We start from the raw sequence: 23416 nt of genomic DNA, 5'->3' as shown, positions 1-23416 counted from the left end.
ACAGCTTCCCTGTGGAACACTTTCGACACCTTGTAGAGTCCATGCGCCGACGAACTGAGACTGTTCTGAGGGCAAAAAGGGGTGCAACTCAATATTAGGAATGTGTTTTGTACACTCAGTGTACAGTCGTGGCCAAAAGTTTTGAGAATGACACAAATATTAATTTCCAAAAAGTTTGCTGCTTCAGTGTCTTTAGATATTTTTGTCAGATGTTACTATGGAATACTGAAGTATAATTAGAAGCATTTCATAAGTGTCCAAGGCTTTTACTGACAATTACATGAAGTTGATGCAAAGAGTCAATATTTGCAGTGTTGACCCTTCTTTTTCAAGACCTCTGCAATCTGCCCTGGCATGCTGTCAATTAACTTCTGGTCCACATCCTGACTGACGGCAGCCCATTCTTGCATAATCAATGCTTGGAGTTTGTCAGAACTTGTGGGGTTTTGTTTGTCCACCTGCCTCTTGAGGATTGACCACAAGTTCTCAATGGGATTAAGGTCTGGGGAGTTTCCTGGCCATGGACCCAAAATATCTATGTTTTGTTTCCCGAGCCACTTATAGTGAGGGAAAAAAGTATTTAATCCCCTGCTGATTTTGTACGTTTGCCCACTGACAAAGAAATGATCAATCTATAATTTTTATGGTAGGCTTATTTGAACAGTGAGAGACAGAATAACAACAAAAAAATCCAGAAAAAAGCCTGTCAAAAATGTTATAAATTGATTTGCATTTTAATGAGGAAATAAGTATTTGACCCCTCTGCAAAACATGACTTAGTACTTGATGGCAAAACCCTTGTTGGCAATCACAGAGGTCAGATGTTTCTTGTAGTTGGCCACCAGGTTTGCACACATCTCAGGGGGGATTTTGTCCCACTCCTCTTTGCAGATCTTCTCCAAGTCATTAAGGTTTTGAGGCTGACGTTTGGCAACTCGAACCTTCAGCTCCCTCCACAGAATTTCATTGGGATTAAGGTCTGGAGACTGGCTAGGCCATTCCAGGTCCTTAATGTGCTTCTTCTTGAGCCACTCCTTTGTTGCCTTGGCCGTGTGTTTTGGGTCATTGTCATGCTGGAATACCCATCCACGACCCATTTTCAATGCCCTGGCTGAGGGAAAGAGGTTATCACCCAAGATTTGACAGTACATGGCCCCGTCCATCGTCCCTTTGATGTGGTGAAGTTGTCCTGTCCCCTTAGCAGCAAAACACCCCCAAAGAATAATGTTTCCACCTCCATGTTTGACGGTGGGGATGGTGTTCTTGGGGTCATAGGCAGCATTCCTCCTCCTCCAAACACGACGAGTTGAGTTGATGCCAAAGAGCTCCATTTTGGTCTCATCTGACCACAACACTTTCACCCAGTTGTCCTCTGAATCATTCAGATGTTCATTGGCAAACTTCAGACGGGCATGTATATGTGCTTTCTTGAGCAGGGGGACCTTGCGGGCGCTGCAGGATTTCAGTTCTTCACGGTGTAGTGTGTTACCAATTGTTTTCTTGGTGACTATGGTCCCAGCTGCCTTGAGATCATTGACAAGATCCTCCCGTGTAGTTCTGGGCTGATTCCTCACTGTTCTCATGATCATTGCAACTCCACGACGTGAGATCTTGCATGGAGCCCCAGGCCGAGGGAGATTGACAGTTCTTTTGTGTTTCTTCCATTTGCGAATAATCGCACCAACTGTTGTCACCTTCTCACCAAGCTGCTTGGCGATGGTCTTGTAGCCCATTCCAGCCCTGTGTAGGTCTTCAATCTTGTCCCTGACATCCTTGGAGAGCTCTTTGGTCTTGGCCATGGTGGAGAGTTTGGAATCTGATTGATTGATTGCTTCTGTGGACAGGTGTCTTTTTTTTACAGGTAACAAGCTGTGGTTAGGAGCACTCCCTTTAAGAGTGTGCTCCTAATCTCAGCTCGTTACCTGTATAAAAGACACCTGGGAGCCAGAAATCTTTCTGATTGAGAGGGGGTCAAATACTTATTTCCCTCATTAAAATGCAAATCAATTTATAACATTTTTGACATGCGTTTTTCTGGATTGTTTTGTTGTTATTCTGTCTCTCACTGTTCAAATAAACCTACCATTAAAATTATAGACTGATAATTTCTTTGTCAGTGGGCAAACGTACAAAATCAGCAAGGGATTTTTACTTTTTTCCCTCACTGTAGTTATCACTTTTGCCTCATGGCAAGGTGCTCCATCATGCTGGAAAAGGCATTGTTCGTCACCAAACTGTTCCTGGATGATTGGGAGAAGTTGCTCTCGGAGGATGTGTTGGTACCATTCTTTATTCATGGCTGTGTTCTCTGGCAAAATTGTGAGTGAGCCCACTCCCTTGGCTGAGAAGCAACCCCACACATGAATGGTCTCAGGATGCTTTACTGTTGGCATGACACAGGACTGATGGTAGCGCTCACTTTGTCTTCTCCAGACATGCTTTTTTCCGGATGCCCCAAACAATCGGAAATGGGATTCATCAGAGAAAATTACTTTAACCCAGTCCTCAGCAGTCCAATCCCTGTACCTTTTGCAGAATATTAGTCTGTCCCTGATGTTTTTCCTGGAGAGAAGTGGCTTCTTTGCTGCCCTTCTTGACACCAGCCCATCCTCCAAAAGTCTTCGCCTCACTGTGAGTGCAGATGCACTCACACCTGCCTGCTGCCATTCCTGAGCAAACTCTGTACTGGTGGTGCCCTGATCCCTCAGCTGAATCAACATTAGGAGATGGTCCTGGCACTTGCTGGACTTTCTTGGGCACCCTGAAGCCTTCTTCACAACAATTGAACCTCTCTCCTTGAAGTTCTTGATGATCCGATGAATGGTTGATTTAGGTGCAATCTTACTGGCAGTAATGTCCTTGCCTGTGAAGCCCTTTTTGTACAAAGCAATGATGACGGCACGTGTTTCCTTGCAGGTAACCATGGTTGACAGAGGAAGAACAATGATTCCAAGCACCACCCTCCTTTTGAAGCTTCCAGTCTGTTATTTGAACTCAATCAGCATGACAGCGTGATCTCCAGCCTTGTCCTCGTCAACACTCACACCTGTGTTAACAAGAGAATCACTGACATGATGTCAGCTGGTCCTTTTGTGGCAGGGCTGAAATGCAGTGTAAATGTTTTTGGGGGATTCAGTTCATTTGCACGGCAAAGAGGGACTTTGCAATTCATCTGCTCACTCTTCATAACATTCTAGAGTATATGCAAATTGCCATCATACAAACTGAGGCAGGAGACTTTGTGAAAATTAATATTTGTGTCATTCTCAAATCTTTTGGCCACGACTATATACTGTATGTGCACATATCATGTGAAATAAGCCAGACTTAGTTAGACACTTATCCCTCAGAAGAAGATGAGCGCCTTGCATTTACAGTGCATTCAGAAAGTATTCAGACACCTTGACTTTTTCCACATTTTGTTACATTACAGCCTTATTCTAAAACTTATTAAATTGTTTTTTCCCCCTCATCAATCTACACACAATACCCCATAATGACAAAGCAAAAACTGTTTTTTTGAATTTTTTGCAAATTTATAAATAAAAAAAAACTGGAAATATCACATTTACACAAGTATTCTGACCCTTAGCTATGAGACTCGAAATTGAGTTTAGGTGCATCCTGTTTCCAATGATCATCCTTGAGATATTTCTACAACTTGATTGGAGTCAACCTGTGGTAAATTCAATTGATTTGACATGATTTGGAAAGGCACACCTCTCTATATAAGGTTCCACAGTTGACAGTGCATGTCAGAGCAAAAACCAAGGCAAGACATGAGGTTGAAGGAATTGTCCGTAGAGCTCCAAGACAGGATTGGATCCTGTCTCAGCCTCCAGTATTTATGCTGCAATAGTTTATATGTCGGGGGCTAGGGTCAGTCTGTTATATCTGGAGTATTTCTCCTGTCTTATCCAGTGTCCTGTGTGAATTTAAGTATGCTCTCTAATTCTCTCTCTCTTTCTCTCTCTTTAATTCTTTCTTTCTTTTTTTTCTCTTTTTTTCTTTCTTTCTTTCTTTCTCTCTCTCGCGGAGGACCTGAGACCTAGGACCATGCCTCAGGACTTCCTGGCCTGATGACTCCTTGCTGTCCCCAGTCCACCTGGCCGTGCTGCTGCTCCAATGTCAACTGTTCTGCCTTTGGCTATGGAACCTTGACCTGTTCACCGGACGTGCTACCTGTCCCAGACCTGCTGTTTTCAACTCTCTTGAGACAGCAGGAGCAGTAGAGATACTCTGAATGATCGACTATGAAAAGCCAACTGACATTTACTCCTGATATGCTGACCTGTTGTAACCTCTACAACCACTGTGATTATTATTATTTGACCCTGCTGGTCATCTATGAACATTTGAACATCTTGGCCATGTTCTGTTATAATCTCCACCCGGCACAGCCAGAAGAGGACTGGTCACCCCTCATAGCCTGGTTCCGCTCTAGGTTTCTTCCTAAGTTCTGGCCTTTCTAGGGAGTTTTTCCTATCCACTGTGCTTCTACACCTGCATTGCTTGCTGTTTGGGGTTTTAGGCTGGGTTTCTGTACAGCACTTTGTGACATCAGCTGATGTAAGAAGGGCTTTATAAATACATTTGATTGATTGATATAACTTGGATAACTGATCCGTGGATACTATGGATGGGAAAGTATTGTAGAATTCTCTATAGCAGTACTGTACACAGATACACTACATAAGAATCTGTGAATTAAATAATCACCACCCATGTTAAGTTATAGTATGACACAAATAGGCTCTGATAGACATGAGTGCATCTTAAGTGCTCCTGCGGGGCTGCTCTGCCGTAGTCCCTGTGCTGCACCCAGCCTGTGTGTGTCAGGTTGGATACTGCGACTACAAAAAATTAAGAATATCCATGCAAATGGACCAATAAAGCAGGTATTGTAGTATCCTCAATGTATGAGTTGGTTTTTGGATGGAGCTGCCCTGTAGAGAGTCCATGGTAGAAGTGAGTGTACTCTGAGGAGGTGGACCCTAGCTAGCTGGGGTAGGGAGAGAGACAGAAGGTGGGAAGTAAGAAAGGAGTAGTTATTTTAATTATGGGAGCAGACATTTTGATGTTGGGGTTTCTTGAAGAGTTTTTCTTTTTTCTTTTGGGGGAGAAAGGGAGGAGTGGGACAGATAGAGGAGAGAGAGAGAGAGAGAGAGAGAGACAGAGCGTATGAAAGGGAAGTTAATCTGGGCGCTACGCTACAAACCCTTCTCTAAAAGAGAGGGGACAGAGAGGGGACAGCAGGTGGCTGAGTTCTCTTCCCCCTCCTCAGACTCTCACCTATTCAGGCATTGTTCCACAAATTCTTCTCCTTCACTCCATCACAAAGGCCCCATCTGCCCCTTTTGTATCTCTCTCTTTCCCTCCCTCTCCCCCTTTCCCCCACCTCCTCTTACTCCCCCTTCCCCTACTCTCTTAGCTCAGGGGAAAAGTTTGAGCCCTGATGTTTTTTTTTGTTTGCGCTCTCTCTCTAACAAAATATGCAAAATTGAGCGAGGAAGGATTATTACTCCCCGCGGGATTTAAAAGTCCCCAATAAAAGAGGGATCTGAGCACTGGGGGCTTAGTGGCAACCAAACCCAAACCTCCGTTTAACCATTCTTCCCCTATTTTCTCCACGGACTGACACAGCCATACAGGCAGCCCCATACAGGCAGCCCCATACAGGCAGCCCCATACAGGCAGCCCCATACAGGCAGCTCATCTCAAATTGGACTTCAGACAAATTCATATTCTAATCCGTATGAAGACTTAGGCACCCCTCCACAACCTCCTCCTCCTCTCCTCAAATAAATGTTTGATCGGCCACAGCAACAGTTCATTTGCCTGCTGAGCAGAGATAAAGAGACAAATGGCAGTTCCTCTCTTTAAAAAAAACAACAACGATTCCCACAATGCTTACTGAATACCTAGAGTCTACAATCTCAAAGCTACAGCATAAAGACACTATCTTTCCGTTATGTTCTTCTAAGAAGGTTAAGTCATCTAACACATTGGACAGGTGAGAGTGGTAGGACACAGTCTAATCTCTCGTGGACACTGGACAGAGTATGTAAACGTAACCAAATTCCGTGAGCTTTTAGTTCTGGGTTAACCGAGATTAGACACAGTCAAACTAGGATACGTTGAGTAGTCTTTTCTATATTGATATAACTCGTCTAGGACGTGAGTGGCATAGAGAGTTAGGCTTGAAAGCCACATCACAGTAAAAAATGATAATTCACCCCATCGCCTTTACCTAGAATCTCCAACAAACCCTCCCACGGGTCCTGTGTTGCTCAGTTGAGCACGGCGCTTGCAACGGCAGGGTTTTGGGTTTGATTCCCACGGGGGACCAGTATGAAAATGTATGCACTCACTACTGTAAGTTGCTCTGGATAAGAGCGTCTGCTAAATGACTCAAACGTAAATGTTGTTTTGTTGTTCATTCTAGGTAACACAGACAGGAAATCAGAAGGTATGTTTCTTTCTCACTGAAGAGGTGTGTCACCTGTTCCCCTGGATAGCTGTTTCCATAACGACCTGGTCCCCTCAAACTAATGTCCGTCTCAAATGACACCAACCTATGGAGCTCTGGCCAAAAGTAGTACACTATTGGGAATAGACAGTGGGGCATGTTAGATGTGTCCCTCCTGCAGTCCTCTCTCTAACACAACTGTTCTGTGGTTGTTGATTGGTTTATTCATTCTTCTCTTTGTTTGTTGCTATTTTATTTCCAGGACAATGCACAACTTCTCTGTTGCATTAGTGAGGAAATTAGCCCATTGAGCTCCATTTTGTATTCTTGTATATGAGAGAGAGAGAGAGAGAGAGAGAGAGAGAGAGAGAGAGAGAGAGAGAGAGAGAGAGAGAGAGAGAGAGAGAGAGAGAGAGAGAGAGAGAGAGAGAGAGAGAGAGAGAGAGAGAGAGAGAGAGAGAGAGAGAGAGACTCTTCCAATCTGTGTTGTTGACTAGCCTCTACAGAGAACTCATCTCATTTCCTGTGTGTGTGTCCTGTCTTGTCTGCTAGACTGGCTTCATCAGATAGCCCTGCCTGCCTGGTGTTTTGTCTCCACCACTGATGCATTCATCAATCTCAATGTGCTGCTGTTGGCGTCCTTATATCACATCATCAGCCTAATGCATTTGTTTATTACTGGGAGAAAATGGAAAATGGGAGATTGTGTGTGTGTTAGGGATTGCACAAACAACATTTTGTGAGGGGGAGGAACAGCTGACTGAAGATGGGACAGCCAGGCATCTATGTGGTTGAGTCTGTTTCTGGTATAACATGGACTCTTAACATGATGAAACTTTGTTGCCCCTTGGAATAAATTCATGGGTACACTTGCAATGGCTGCCTGATATTCAAATGATGTTAACTGATGTGGCTCATGTCATGTCAGTTGAGTCGAATCAACAAATCACAGCACATATTGATGGGTACACTTCCTGCTTTTACTTCCTGCTTTGCTCCTATGGGCACACTCGCAATGGCCACCTTGGACCCATTATGCCATCATTGACTTGAATGGGAGTCCCATTCTATTCATTCTATTTCTATGGCAGCACATGCGGTCAGAAGCGGAGGAAAGGAGAAAATGTGAAGAAGAAAATAATTGCTATTCTAAAGGTTATTACGTAGACCACGGTCATTTGGCTGGCCAATTACCGTCATCTAAAATTCCATGACCATCACAGCCCTACTGTGTGTGTGTGTGTGTGTGTGTGTGTGTGTGTGTGTGTGTGTGTGTGTGTGTGTGTGTGTGTGTGTGTGTGTGTGTGTGTGTGTGTGTGTGTGTGTGTGTACAGTATCAGGCTGGCAGGTATGAATACATCCTGGCTTGCCCTCAATCTCTGGCCCTGAGGGAACAGGAAGGGACCGGATGTGATTGTAAATAACATGAATCATTTACAGTATAACATCATCATCAACCCATAACACACACACCCCCTTACACTCTCCATTTGATGTGGTTGTATCACGTATGCATGTTTATGTGAGTGTTAAGCGTATTACCACAATATGCATAATATGTACAGTGTGGAACTCACCTGGGCCATGAGTGTGTGTTTGTGTGGTGTATGTACAGTGTGGAACTCACCTGGGCCATGGGTGTGTGTTTGTGTGGTGTATGTACAGTGTGGAACTCACCTGGGCCATGGGTGTGTGTTTGTGTGTTGTATGTACAGTGTGGAACTCACCTGGGCCATGAGTGTGTGTTTGTGTGTTGTATGTACAGTGTGGAACTCACCTGGGCCATGAGTGTGTGTTTGTGTGGTGTATGTACAGTGTGGAACTCACCTGGGCCATGAGTGTGTGTTTGTGTGGTGTATGTACAGTGTGGAACTCACCTGGGCCATGGAGGGCGAGTGCAGAGACAGCGGGTGTCCGCTGAGCTGTTGCTGGTGATGCATTCCTAGGTGAGAGTGGGAGTGGAGGGGCGGGCTGATCTGGAGGGGAGGGGTTGTCGCCGCCGCCATACTGCCCAGAGACACTCCTCCTGGATGGGGTCCACTGGCCCGGGGGGCCACCCCCCTGGAGAGACCCTGGAGGGGGGACAGGTGGGGGCTGAGGCCAGCCTGGTGCTGCTGGGACTGCTGTTGCTGTTGCTGGTGGTGGGGGTGGGGGTGGTGGCTCTGGTGGTGGTAGGGGTGGCTCATGTAGAGGCTGGGGTGGGAGTGATGGGGGTGGGGGTGCTGCTGGCCTGATCCGGGGAACACGGGCGGCTTGGGCCCCAGCATAGAGGAGGCCTGGGACACCTTGACCTCACCTGGATCATTGTAACTCTGGAAGGAGGGGAGAGAGAGAGAACAGGAGATGGAAGAGGGTGAAAGAGTGTAACAGTGTTACCTTATCAGAGTCATACAGTCATAGAGAATCAACTGACCACAGCTCTCATGAAGACTTATGTTTATGTCTGGTCCCTACCTGTGAGACCAGGCTTGCTCTGTATGCAGCCAGCTGCTTCAGGTACTCCTTCTTGGCAGTCTCTGTCTTCTTTTTGTACACCTATAAAAACACCAAGACAGAACAGTAAACATTTGCACGTTGGTTTCCGGAAGAAAAAAAAAAAATGGGGTTATTGTTTTTGTCATATGAATGTGTTATAATGCTTCATAAACATAATAGCTGTAGTTGGGGCATCTGGATAACACTCAAAAGGTTTCCAATTTATACAGGACTAGATTGTTCCTCTTCACTATCTATCCTTCTGTCTGTCTTTGCCTGTTTGTCTGTCATTATTTACCGATAATAAATCTGGTCTCTCTCCAGGAAGTACATTGTCCTGTCCTCAGACAGACATCCACCCTCATTCCTCCACCCTCACACACCCCTCTGGAGGTGTGTGCGTGTTTGCATGAGAATGTGTTTCTGTGTATGTGTGTGCGCGTGTGTGTAATAGGACAATAGCATAGCGCTTACTACAATAGAATAAATATGTAAAAGCTTGCTCTTCTATTTGCTTATGTCAAGAGGCCATTTGTTAGTCGAAACACACAGTAGCATGATTCACAGTAGCAGAGCCACAGGACCAGGGAGAGTCAATAACTTCTACTGTGAAACTGTGAAAAGGTTTGAAATTCCAAATTAAAACAAATAGCATTTTTGTGAGGACAATAAAGATTTATTCTAATCTAATGAATATATTCGAATCTATTCTACAGCATCAGTGGGGCTGTTCCTGTTTAATGAAGTCGAACAAGGAAGTGTACAGTGCAGTCTCACATTTTGGCCCTTTGTTCCGCAACCAAACAATCATGTCCTGCATTTTACCAACAACTTCAAACCCCACTAATTTTATTAAAAAAGGTTGATTTGTCCTGTATTTCAGTCAGACATTACAACCAGTCACGTTGCGCTAATGAAAAGATATACACTGCCTTCAGAAAGTATTTACAAACACTTGACATTCCCACATTTTGTTGTGTTACAGCCTGAATTTAAAATGGATTCAATTGAGATATTTTGTCACTGGCCTACACACAATACACCATAATGTCAAAGTAGAATGATGTTTTTCGAAATTTTTCAAATTCTTTAAAAATGAAGGGCTGAAATGTCTTGAGTCAACAAGTATTCAATCCCTTTTATAGCAAGCCTACATAAGTTCAGGAGTAAACACAACAAGTCACATAATAAGTTGCATGGACTCAATCTGCAATAAGTGTTTAACATGATTTTTGAATGACTACCTCATCTCTGTACCCCACACATACAAGTATCTGTAAGGTCCCTCAGTCGAGCAGTGAATTTCAAACACATATTCAACCACAAAAACCAGGGAGGTTTTCCAATGCCTCGCAAAGAAGGGCACTTATTGGTAGATGGGTAAAAAAAGGCAGACATTGAATATCCCTTTGAGCATGGTGAAGCTATTAATTACACTTTGATCAATACACCCAGTCGAAAGATAGAGGCGTCCTTCCTAACTCAGTTGCAGGAGAGTAAGGAAACCGCTCAGGAATTTCACCATGAGGTCAATGGTAACTTTAAAACAGTTTCAGAGTTTAATGGTGGTGATAGGACAAAACTGAGGATAGATCAACAACATTGTAGTTACTCCACAATACTAACCTAATTGACAGAGTGAAAAGAAGGAAGCCTGTACAACAAGGCGCTAAAGTAATCCTGCAAAAAATGTGGCAAAGCAATTCACTTTTTGTTCTGAATACAGTGTTATGTTTGGGGCAAATCCAATACAACACTTTACGGAGTAGCACTCTCCATATATTCAAGCATCGTGGTGGCTTCATCAGTTTATGCTTGTAATCATTAAGGACTGCGGAGTTTTTCAGTAACTAAAATAAATGAAATAGAGCTAAGCACAGGCAAAATCCTAGAGGAAAACCTGGTTCAGTCTGATTTCCACCAGACACTGGGAGATGAATTCACCTTTCAGCAGGACAATAACCTAAAACACAAGGCCAAATCTACACTGGAGTTAATTACCAAGAAGACATTGAATGTTCCTGTTTTGACTTAAGTCTACTTGAAAATCTATTGCAAAACCTGAAAATTGTTGTTTTGTAATCATCAACAACCAATTTGACAGAGCTTGAAGAATTTTGAAAAGAATAATGGGCAAATGTTGCACAATCCAGGTTTGGAAAGCTCTTTTGAGACTTACCCAGAAAGACACAGCTGTAATCGCTTTGTCAATATGCGGTATTGTGTGTAGATGGGTGAGAAAAACAATCAATTTAATCCTTTATAATTCAGGCTGTAACACAACAAAATGTGGAATAAGTCAAGGTGTATGAATACTTTGTGAAGGCCCTGTATGTCATAAAGATGTAGTAGCCTACTGGTGATGTTAAACACTTCTCCAATAGTTGCTGAGATTTTATATTTTGCACAGCCAAGACGAGACGTAGGCCAATGTCATAGGCCTATGGTCAACCAATCATATTTCTCAAATCCTTCCAGGCTAAATTCCATCTAGAACCATAGGCCTAACTACTTTTAAAAAAGTGTGCTTTTGATGAAGAGCTACAAAATTAAATAGCTGTATTAGATTGAAAGATAGATGGTCATTCTGTCAAATTTGTGAGGCACTCCATGCTCATTAGTTGCTCATTCAACATTTTCTGCTACTTCAATCAAGCCTGTTTTAAATGTTTTTATTCATGTAGGCTACACTGTCCTGCAAATGTCCCGCTAAATCAACCTTTTGTCCCACATTTAGGTATTTTAAATGTGGTCACCCCAACTATAGGTGTTATACCTGTTTCTGTTCCTCCCCGAGGCCGTCCCACATGGAGGCCACTATCTTGGATACCTCTCCAAAAGTAGCATTGGGGTTGGAGCCCTTGATGGCTGCCTGGGTGTCTCTGAAGAACAGAGCGTAGGCAGAAACTGGCTTCGAGGGTTCGTTGGGGTCCTTCTTCTTCTTCTTCTTGGGGGTCTTGGGCTTTTTGGGTGTCTCGACCGCTGCCGGTCGCTTCTCTGCCTGCTGGGAGGAGAGATAGAAATGGTCAGACTAAATGGGTTTCTGGAGAGAGAAGAATTAGTGTGGAATCGGTGTAATTGATCGATTAGAAGATGGAACAAGATGGAAATGAAGGGTGAATATGCTAAACATACTGTAGGGCCCAGACTTTTCCTGACAATAGGAGCTGAGCAGGAAAATGTAAAACACATACTGTACGCTACCTAACGTACACTGTAAAACCAAGTGTTTTGGATCTGAACACATAACTAGACACTTTTCTGGAACACTTTTTAAACGCGTCAAGGCATTTAGTATTTCAATGAAAACGTGTCACAGTGTTTAGATTGTAAAAAAATTAAGGGTTCTATCTTTAATATCTAAAATATTTTTCATTGTGCTCCTAAATTTCTTTGTGTGCGCACATGTGCTCCTTGTAAAAAAGGTCAGCGTAGAGCCCTACGATTGAAAATATATGTTTTTTTCCGGTTCAGCTGAAATTGAGGTAAGGTGACAGACAACACTGATCTGAATAAAAGGCATGTGAAGTCACATCCATTTCTAATGACTAAATGCACTCTAAACGGGACCACGGGAAGGTAAACACTAGTGTTTAAAATCTGAACACTTAGGAGATACAGGTTTTCTCCTGGTTGGAAACTGACCAGAAAAGGTTGACTATCATGTTTAATCTTGGATTCTAAACGCCTGTGCTTAAGATGAGAAGACTTAATGGCAAGCCTTATGTTTAAACACTGATGTTTTGCTTATAAACGTGTGACATATTTCATGGTTTTACAGTGTACGTACCAAAAATATTGCTGAACATTCTGAAACATTTCTCTCAATTTACATGATCTTGGTCAATAGGAATGTACCGTATGAAACAATTTGCTTTTATTGTCAGATATTGAACATGACCCTGAGTGTGAGAGTTTGGAAACAGATCAAATACATAGTGTCTGAATGAAAGGACCTTGACAGATGGTAGTACCGGTAGTTACAATTATGCCAGACTTTTCCTTCTCCATCAATGTGTTGAATATGTTTCTTTTATACTGATAACACAAAAATAGCCATCCAGCTGAATAGCGCACTGCACATTTCTGAAATGTTGACTGCATTCGATTTTATATTCCACTAAATTAAACATGATCATTTTTCCAGATTGTTTAATTTTCTAAACGATAGTTATTTGCAGTTAAAACATACGGTGAAAATATGGGTGTGTAATATGGCAAAGGTGTTTGGGAAAAGTACCCTTTGGATTGATTTACATAGTATTGCATACGGATGGCAAATGGCACCATTATATTAGCAATCACATAAGCATTAAGATAGCATCTCTCCACGGTGACTTTTTTCTCCAGGGAAAAGGGTAAACAAATGCAATGGCGCAAAGGTTACAGATGACTCACCCTTATACAAATGTGTGTGTGTGTGTGTGTGTGTGTGTGTGTGTGTGTGTGTGTGTGTGTGTGTGTGTGTGTGTGTGTGTGTGTGTGTGTGCGTGTGCGTGCGTGCGTGCGTGCGTGCGTGTGTGCGTGTTTGTGTTTAAATAGAATAGTGGGTGTGTGTAGGGCTGTGGCAGTCATGAAATTTTGTCAGCCGGTAACTGTCATCCAAATAACTGTTGGTCTCACATTAATTGACCTTTAATTAACATAAACACGTTTAGCATCTCCGACTTCCACGCATAACCTACAAGCCACTCTACTTTTTAAAAAGTAGAATAAATATATTTACTATAACCTACACCATCACAATAAATCCATTATTTATTTTAGGCATGTCTAAAGAAACATTACGATATGAAGAAAATGTTTTTCAGAATATTCTGAGTCGTCCTTATGTTAAGGCCTTGATCTGGCTAGGCCGTATGGCTATGGGCTATATTAGTTCATTTAGCGGACAAGATTTGCTAATAATTCCTGTGGCATTATTTTATATTATTTTATAGTGGGGCAGCAGCGTAGCCTGGTGGTTAGAGCGTTGGACTAGTAACTGAAAGGTTGCAAGTTTGAATCCCCAAGCTGATCTGTCGTTCTGCCCCTGAACAAGGCAACTGACTTGCCTAGTAAAACAAAATAAAACAACCCACTGTTCCTAGGCTGTCATTGTAAATAAGAATTTGTTCTTAACTGACTTGCCTAGTTAAATAAAGGTAAAATAAAATAGTAAGATGATTTCCAAGGGAGTGAGCACATGCGGCTATTCTGTGTTGAACGGTTAACAAAGTGATAATTTGAAACAGGTCCTACTATATGCTTAGTTTAGAGTTACTTATGCAACTTTAGTTGGGATACAAACCTTAGAAAGTATTAGAAATGAAATAATATAGCCTAAGGCTGTATGAGCGACTCTAATGGTGACAGGCATGATGACACTCTGCTCTGTTTCATGCGCAGGCTGCACACACTTCATCAGTCTCTAATTCACAATTTGACAAGCACCTGATAATATTCTCATACTATTCTCAATTTAATCTGGTCTTTACATATAGCCTACTAATATATGTGTGGAATTATTTTCTATTTAGAATGGACCACAAAAAAAACGTCATCCTTAGCCTGCACTCTAATCGCAAATTGAGGAAGCGTTTTCTGCGGTTAGGTTTTTAATATGCCAGGTAGTAAAGCGGATTAAAGTGCTTAATTTTAAGAATTGAGACATAAATATAGCAGACGAGAAAGCTGGGATCCTCTTTTAAATAGTGGCCAGTCAAAACTCTGTTTTCACACGCGATTGCGCAATGACTGGCCTCATAAGAACATGCTTCACTAGGGTCTGTAGGCTATGGGCTCTCCAACCGTGTTCCAGGGGTCCTAGGCCTATAGGCTAGGCTTAGAGATATTTGGCCACTTTAGTTGTGATACAAACCTTATCAAAACATAAAGGTCTATGGGCCAGGCTACAAGAAAGGCTGCAAGAAACTATGATTTGAAAAAGTAACAAAAAAATGCAAGCAATGTTTCTTGCCTTAGATTGCACACGCTGGGCCTCATTCACAATTGATACTATTCTCTCAACTTCATCTTGTCTTTACATAAACTAAATAATATATGTGAAATTAGTTTTGACTTAGAATAGGCCATTATCATGCACCTGTCAGAACAGGGGCAAGGTAACAACAAAAAAATATAGAGAATGGAGGACGCTTTTCCCGCGGTTCCTTTTCATGCCAGCCAGGTAGGCTACTCTGGTTGGAAAGCGAAAGCAATGTGTTTAATATTAGGAAAGGTGAGAAATAAATATAGTAGGCCTAGCCTATTGAAAGATGATTGGATCCTCCTCTTTTTAATAGAGGCCATCAAAACCTTTCTCACGCAATTGCATATCATAGCCCAGTGGTTCCCAACCTGGAGTACTAGGACCCCTGGGGGTACTCTGCCCATCCACAGGGGTACTTGAGAAGACTCATAAGACCATAGGGCTACTGGTAAAATACACATGAGGGGTTACTTTTGGGGAACTCCGGGCAGAGCAAAATTCAGTTGGTATAGTAACTGATAAAGGTTGGGAACCACTGGCATAGCCTATAACACTTATTTCATTCCATGCATCAACCAGGTATGAGGAGCTGGCTCTCACTGCCCAACAGATGATCCTATTCCACTCAAACCCTGAATGCCAGGGCTCTCATGAAGTGTTTGATTTGATTTACGATTGCATTTGCATTGATGTCAGAGTAGTTTGAGGGACAATACAGCGCTGAGTACCAGACCATTAGGACCTGATGGAGGAACAATAGAGTACATTAGTGACTGGCCGTTTGGTAAGCTACTAATGAGCATCACAGCGCAGTTTTGAAGAAGCCTAGTTACCGTAACTCAACGGTCACATGGAATTTGACTGCGGTCATGACTCGTGACTGCTGGTGTGGTGGTAATACGGTCACCGTAACAGCCCTAGGGGTGTGTGGCTGTCTGTATTAGAAAGAAGCAAAAAAATGTTGGTACTTGTGTATGCGTGCGTTTGAGGGCGTCAACATCGGTGTGTGTGTGTACGAGGGCGTCAACATCGGTGTGTGTGTGTACGAGGGCGTCAACATCGGTGTGTGTGTGTACGAGGGCGTCAACATCGGTGTGTGTGTGTACTAGGGCGTCAACATCGGTGTGTGTGTGTACGAGGGCGTCAACATCGGTGTGTGTGTGTACTAGGGCGTCAACATCAGTGTGTGTGTGTGTGAGGGCGTCGAAATCAGTGTATGTGTGAGAGAGAGGCGTCGACATCAGTGTGTGTGTGAGGGCGTTGACATCAGTGTGTGTGTGATGCGTCGACATCAGTGTGTGTGTGTGAGGACGTCGACATCAGTGTGTGTGTGTGTGTGTGTGTGTGTGTGTGTGTGTGTGTGTGTGTGTGTGTGTGTGTGTGTGTGAGAGAGACGTCGACATCAGTGTGTGCGTGTGTGTGTGAGGACGTCGACATCAGTGTGTGTGTGTGTGAGGACGTCGACATCAGTGTGTGTGTGTGAGGGCGTTGACATCAGTGTGTGTGTGATGCGTCGACATCAGTGTGTGTGTGTGAGGACGTCGACATCAGTGTGTGTGTGTGTGTGAGAGAGACGTCGACATCAGTGTGTGTGTGTGTGAGGACGTCGACTTCAGTGTGTGTGTGTGTATGTGTGAGTGAGAGAGGCGTTGACATCAGTGTGTGTGTGTGTGTGAGAGAGAGGCGTCGACATCAGTGTGTGTGTGTGTGTGTGTGTATGTGTGTGTATGTGTGTGTGAGAGAGGCGTCGACATCAGTGTTTGTGTGTGAGAGAGGCGTCGACATCAGTGTGTGTGTGTGAGAGGCGTCGACATCAGTGTGTGTGTGTGAGGGCGTCGACATCAGTGTGTGTGTGTGTGTGTGTGGGCGTCGACATCAGTGTGTGTGTGTGAGGGCGTCGACATCAGTGTGTGTGCCAATCACTCTTCTCACCTTTATTGACTCTTCATTGTCATCCTCATGAACAGAGCTAGAAGGAGAAGGTGTGGCCGACTTGCTCCCAGGAGGAGATGGGGAATTATGGGTAACGTTGTTTCCGCTCAGTCCCAACTGGGTGTTGAGTTGTGATTGGTTGATGGTGGTCAGCTGACTCTGATGTCCCATGCCTGATTGGCTCCTGGATCTGAGTGCTTCCATTGGTTGATGGCTGCTGTACCGAGAATCGGAGTTGACCATTTGTTGCATCTGGGGGAAAAATGTAGAGTTGTTTATAAATGGCATTAAAATAGCATACAATAATGCTACTTTTAACTCTCTTTAACCCACTCCTAGAAACGCTCTTGAAACAGCTCTGCTCAGTCACACTCACTCACACATACACTCACCAATGGTTCTTCACACACATCTTTGTTTCAACCATGACTGAAATCCTAACTAACAGTCTTCAGCACGAGAACAATGTAATTTTTGTCTTTCCACAGGAAACACGGTTGTAGGTTTGGATTGAATAGCCTCTTCAGTGTGCCCCCCCCCCCCCCAAGAGTGTGGCCAGGTCACCTGACACCACAGGGACTGACAGGTGACCTGGGCGACACCTCACACCTGCTATTGTCCCCGACACCATGTCATACACAATGTCCCCAACACCATGTCATACACAATGTCCCCGACACCATGTCATACACAATGTCCCCGACACCATGTCATACACAATGTCCCCGACACCATGTCATACACAATGTCCCCGACATCATGTCATACACAATGTCCCCGACACCATGTCATACACAATGTCCCCGACACCATGTCATACACAATGTCCCCGACACCATGTCATACACAATGTCCCCGACACCATGTCATACACAATGTCCCCGACATCATGTCATACACAATGTCCCCGACACCATGTCATACACAATGTCCCCGACACCATGTCATACACAATGTCCCCGACACCATGTCATACACAATGTCCCCGACACCATGTCATACACAATGTCCCCGACATCATGTCATACACAATGTCCCCGACACCATGTCATACACAATGTCCCCGACACCATGTCATACACAATGTCCCCGACATCATGTCATACACAATGTCCTCGACACCATGTCATACACAATGTCCCCGACATCATGTCATACACAATGTCCCCGACATCATGTCATACACAATGTCCCCGACACCATGTCATACACAATGTCCCCGACATCATGTCATACACAATGTCCCCGACACCATGTCATACACAATGTCCCCAATGGGTGAGGTTTGGGAGGAGAGGCTCACCTCAACACCAGGACAGGTGAGGCTTGGGAGGAGAGGCTCACCTCAACACCAGGACAGGTGAGGCTTGGGAGGAGAGGCTCACCTCAACACCAGGACAGGTGAGGTTTGGGAGGAGAGGCTCACCTCAACACCAGGACAGGTGAGGTTTGGGAGGAGAGGCTCACCTCAACACCAGGACAGGTGAGGTTTGGGAGGAGAGGCTCACCTCAACACCAGGACAGGTGAGGCTTGGGAGAAGAGGCTCACCTCAACACCAGGACAGGTGGGGTTTGGGAGGAGAGGCTCACCTCAACACCAGGACAGGTGAGGCTTGGGAGGAGAGGCTCACCTCAACACCAGGACAGGTGAGGCTTGGGAGGAGAGGCTCACCTCAACACCAGGACAGGTGACTCCTGTTAACTCTATAATCTACAGAGATTAGCTCCATCCATCCCCTCCAGCCAACTAACACCGTCACCCCTTATATCACCAATGACCCCATGACCTCTACTGCCTCTTCTCTCTTCTTTTTGAAGAACAGGTGAATAACACACTCTCTTTTTCCTACAGGCTACTTCCTGTGGCCAACCACTTAACACCTCCTCGTCTCCTTATACAGATGTGTGACTGTTGGTACCGCCAGATAGAGCACATCATCGCAAAAGTTTAGTAACTGTCGGTTACCGTGGAAAACAGCCTAATCCCCATGGTGACGTGAGGGAACTTTCCGAAGTATCGGAGAGGTGAGTCACAAGCCAGGTCATCATTATGACATTAATATGACTGGATACCAAAGATTCTTTTATCTTTGTCTGACTAACAATCCTACCTTATGGTATCAAAAACGTGGGTGGATTTAATTGGGGGAAAAAACTGCAAACTAGTGCATTACGAACAGGAAATTGGTGGTAGTGGAATACTGGTAAAAAGCTAGATATTTCTTTTTTTATGTAAAAGAGATTGGGGTAGTCGGGCTCATGACTGGCTAAGTGACATATCAGTTAAAAAAAATCACATCCCAGAACTGAATTTCTCTTTGACAATTTCCCTATTTATCGAACACTTACTCAAATGGAGTTCATTATAATCACCTATCGGTGGTTAATAACAATATGGCCAGAGACTGAGAGAATGAAGGCTAAACGTATAGAAGACATGGATACATCAGTCCAGCCTCTTTCATTCCTTGCCACGGCAACAAGCTCTCAGCCTCGTTGCCTGGCAACCATAATTCATAGCCACTCTAAATGGATGTTCTGTGAGAACATTAAGGTGAATGGGAACAAAATACCCGTTTGTTAATCTGGGGAGTCTTTCAGCCAGCAGGTCATCCAACCCAGCTCCTTTTCCCTTCTTGCAAAAACAACAACAATTTACGAATGTTGAGCAATAGAAAACACAAATGTTTAAGTTACTTAGTGAATGTGAAACATAATCTTTTTTTAATTTAAGAACAAATTCTTATTTTCAATGACAGCCTAGGAACAGTGGGTTAACTGCCTGTTCAGGGGCAGAACGACAGATTTTTACCTTGTCAGCTCGGGGATTCGAGCCAAGATGTTTTAGTTACTTAGTGAATGTGAAACATAATATGGTCGTAGCCAAGATGTTTTAGTTACTTAGTGAATGTGAAACATAATATGGTCGTAGCCAAGATGTTTTAGTTACTTAGTGAATGTGAAACATAATATGGTCGTAGCCAAGATGTTTTAGTTACTTAGTGAATGTGAAACATAATATGGTCGTAGCCAAGATGTTTTAGTTACTTAGTGAATGTGAAACATAATATGGTCGTAGCCAAGATGTTTTAGTTACTTAGTGAATGTGAAACATAATATGGTCGTAGCCAAGATGTTTTAGTTACTTAGTGAATGTGAAACATAATATGGTCGTAGCCAAGATGTTTTAGTTACTTAGTGAATGTGAAACATAATATGGTCGTAGCCAAGATGTTTTAGTTACTTAGTGAATGTGAAACATAATATGGTCGTAGCCAAGATGTTTTAGTTACTTAGTGAATGTGAAACATAATATGGTCGTAGCCAAGATGTTTTAGTTACTTAGTGAATGTGAAACATAATATGGTCGTAGCCAAGATGTTTTAGTTACTTAGTGAATGTGAAACATAATATGGTCGTAGCCAAGATGTTTGGCCTAAAGTGGAAAATAAGCTGATATGTCCAGCCTTGGAAATCATTAAGTCCCACATTGAAAAGGGAAATTGGGTTATATGGTTTAAGAGTGGGGCTATGAGGTTCAATATCCCTGGCTAGTAGGACCCGGTCGCTAAACAGGTCTGATTCATGGAAATAAATATGCACTAGGGAAAATCAGAAAGACCATGTAGACCGCACACGGTGAAACCACGTAGCTCCTCAGTGGTGGAAGTGCTGATGACACATTATATTCAATATGGTGAACATGGCCAAAGGCAGAACGAATAATGGCTGAGAGCAGAGGTGAGAAGTTTCACTTTGACAAGAATGGGAGATTATCTCCAATACCTATGCAGAGTAGGTAACCACGGTTAGTCATGTCACCTTTCACATTGTGAGGTTTCTGCAAGGAAAGACAAATCTAAAAGTTAAAGTTTCGTTTCTTCACTTTTTGAAAAGTCAAGACTTGCATTGAGTGTATTTCTTCTGAATGTCACCCCACCAGATTGTTTTCAATTTCTAGTGAATAAATATCAGGGGAAAACTCCTCATCAACCATCTAAAAACGAATGGATCATCCATTAGTACAGAAGAGATCCAATGGGGTGTCCAGGCTTTTGTTCTATCCCAGCACCAACACACCTGATTGAACCAACCGACCGCTCGTCAAGCCCTCCATTACTTGGATCAGGTGTGTTGTTGCTGGGATGGAACATATGCCTGCACCCACAGCTGCCCTCCAGAGCAGAAAATGGCACACTGCTTGCTAGTGGCATCAGGCTAGACTCACCACAGACAGGGTGCTGGACATCAGGCTGCCATTTTGGCTCAACAGCCCTCCATCCTGGCCCATCATGTCCATTCCCTGCAGGTGGAAGGGGTGCAGGCCACTCTGGGAGTGAGAGGGGGCCAGCGGGTGGTAGGAGCCAGACTCCGACTCTGGTAGGTGGGGGTGCAGCATGTGTTCTGGGATGGTGGGAGGTGTGATGGGGGGAATATTGAAGTCTTCATCCCCCAAACTGGGCACTGGGTAGGACTGCTAAAGAAGAGGAGCGGGAGAAACAGAATATGTTAGAGAAATAATAATATAACAATATTATAATTTAGGATAAATGTTTTAGTGGATGCAAGTCCAACCAAACTGAGCACTCAAACACATTAGGCCTAAGAGCACAGTAGAGGTGGATGCTACACATTGGTAGTAGTGGATAAGGTGAGTTTTCCCTGTACAATGTAAAGCTCTTTGAGCGTCTGAAAATCAATCCAATTCATTATTATTACAGTATTATACTACAGCTTAACTACAGCACTGCGATGCAGAACATGCAGATGGCATCAGATAATTATAGTAGTCATTAATAGATTACTATAGTTCCGTGAGTCTTTATTAAGACTGCAGTGGGACTTCTGTAAATACCTCCTAAATTAGTTATATTATTAGAAGGCAATTAGGATTAATGATGTACACTGCCTTGAACGATTCTTATGATCAACAATACCAACAATGAGGATTAATCATTATCGTTAATGCAATCACAATTACTTGACTTAATTCATGCATACATGATCAACTACACATAGGAAACATATAAGTTAATTTCACATGTAAACAAATGTGTGTAAATGCATTAGGCATGTTTTTGAATGATTCAGGCTAAATAAAAGGGGGTTTGAGGGTATGTAAATGTATGTAAAAAAGTCCCTCATTAACGTCTAATTAAAAGGCTTATTTTATGCGTCTTCACAGTCAGTTCCACTTGGCTGTGCAGGATGATCTGTCTCCCTCTCAATCTCTTTGGGCCCCTTTTTAGCTCGAAAAATGTATAGCAGACAAGTAAATGAAAGGCAGTAAAAATCTGAAGCAAACCATAATTGATTCTGTAAACACTGCAAAAAACTGCACTCACCTCGAATCAACAGGAAATGTGTGTTAAGGTCTACATCTGTACCAGTGGAGTCTAGTGGGAGGAGCTATAGGAGGATGGGTTCATTGTAATGACTGGAATGGAGTAGATGGAACGGAGTAAAACATGTGGTTTCCATATGTATGATGTGTTTGATATCGTTCCATTGATGCCATTCCTGTCTTTACAATGAGCCTGTCCTCCTATAGCTTCTCCCACCAACCTCCTCTGATCTATACAGCTCTGAAATAGGAACCATTTCCATAAAGAGAGAAAGAACTATTCAACACATCAAATTGCTCTTGATCAATTAGACCCACACAATTTAGTTTTACTCGGTGAAGCTTTCCAAAAGACAACAGCACAACAAATCACACTTCTGATACAACTTAAAATGTTTTATTTTTCTCTCTACCCCAGAAGTGTCTTTTTCCTAGTTTCATCAGAGGGCTCAGGAGTTCCGTTCTGTCTCTACTACCTCCTCGTTGATTCCCTCCAAGATTTTCATTACCACTAATTTATAGCTTTTATTTGCTGAAAACAAAATGGAGCTGACAGACAGCCAACTCCAGGCAATTAGGCAGAGAATCAGTTCCAAAACCCATCTCTACTGAAATACCAGCCCAACTGTTCTTTTAAAAGACGGTAATAATCGTTTTAATGAGCTTCCTTCAGCTTCTCTCTCTCTCGCTCTCTCTCTGCTAAAAGCCAACATTTTGCATTCATTTGCATATTTGATTGTGTTTCCTCTCACAGATGTCGAAGTTGGTTGGTTGGTAGGAAATATGTTGGCACAATTCATGCAGTAAGGTTTTCAGGAACGCAAAATGATTTTGCTGTCATAAAAAAAAAAGATTATCATAATGGTTGTTGCCTGGGCGTTACTTGATGATATTGATATTGCTTCAAATTTGACAAATGATTTTGTTTTGCTTATCATTTCTCTATACATAGGCCTACAGACAGACCTTACATTGGGACATAAAAGGCCAAGTCAATGTCGTGTCAAAGGCGTTTCAAAGTATGGACATTAAACATTGAGAATTACATAACAAACAAGACAGCTACATAACTAACTTCCTGTGCAGAATTCTGATGTAGTTGTTTTTAAACTCTGTAGGAGCTAGGAGCTGACAGGAAAATGCTGGCAAGCTTGAACAAACAAGACGAACTGGCAACAAACAGACAGAGAACACAGGTATAAATACACAGGGGATAATTGGGAAG

The 23416-nt window shown here is 43.1% G+C and overlaps 1 protein-coding gene across 3 annotated transcripts in view; it reads right to left on the bottom strand.

Annotated features, from left to right (window-relative positions):
* Positions 1-23416, bottom strand: part of LOC106599578 (thymocyte selection-associated high mobility group box protein TOX) — an 80841-nt gene that overhangs the window by 2925 nt on the left and 54500 nt on the right. Inside the window, exons 4-8 of one of the 3 annotated variants that reach the window (XM_014190867.1) lie at positions 21076-21324; positions 16848-17099; positions 11721-11948; positions 8924-9004; positions 8347-8781 (exon numbers count right to left, since the gene is read on the bottom strand). In XM_014190867.1, coding sequence (XP_014046342.1) covers positions 8347-8781; positions 8924-9004; positions 11721-11948; positions 16848-17099; positions 21076-21324 — 1245 coding nt within the window. The remainder of the gene's footprint in view (positions 1-8346; positions 8782-8923; positions 9005-11720; positions 11949-16847; positions 17100-21075; positions 21325-23416) is intronic. The other 2 variants (XM_014190869.1, XM_014190870.1) reach the window with 2 other exon arrangements.

Source organism: Salmo salar, chromosome ssa03 (assembly GCF_905237065.1).
Source record: "Salmo salar chromosome ssa03, Ssal_v3.1, whole genome shotgun sequence".
NCBI classification, from domain to species: Eukaryota; Metazoa; Chordata; class Actinopteri; order Salmoniformes; family Salmonidae; genus Salmo; species Salmo salar.
The sequence above is the reverse complement of the archived record's forward strand: the minus strand, read 5'-3'. Positions and strand labels throughout refer to the sequence as shown.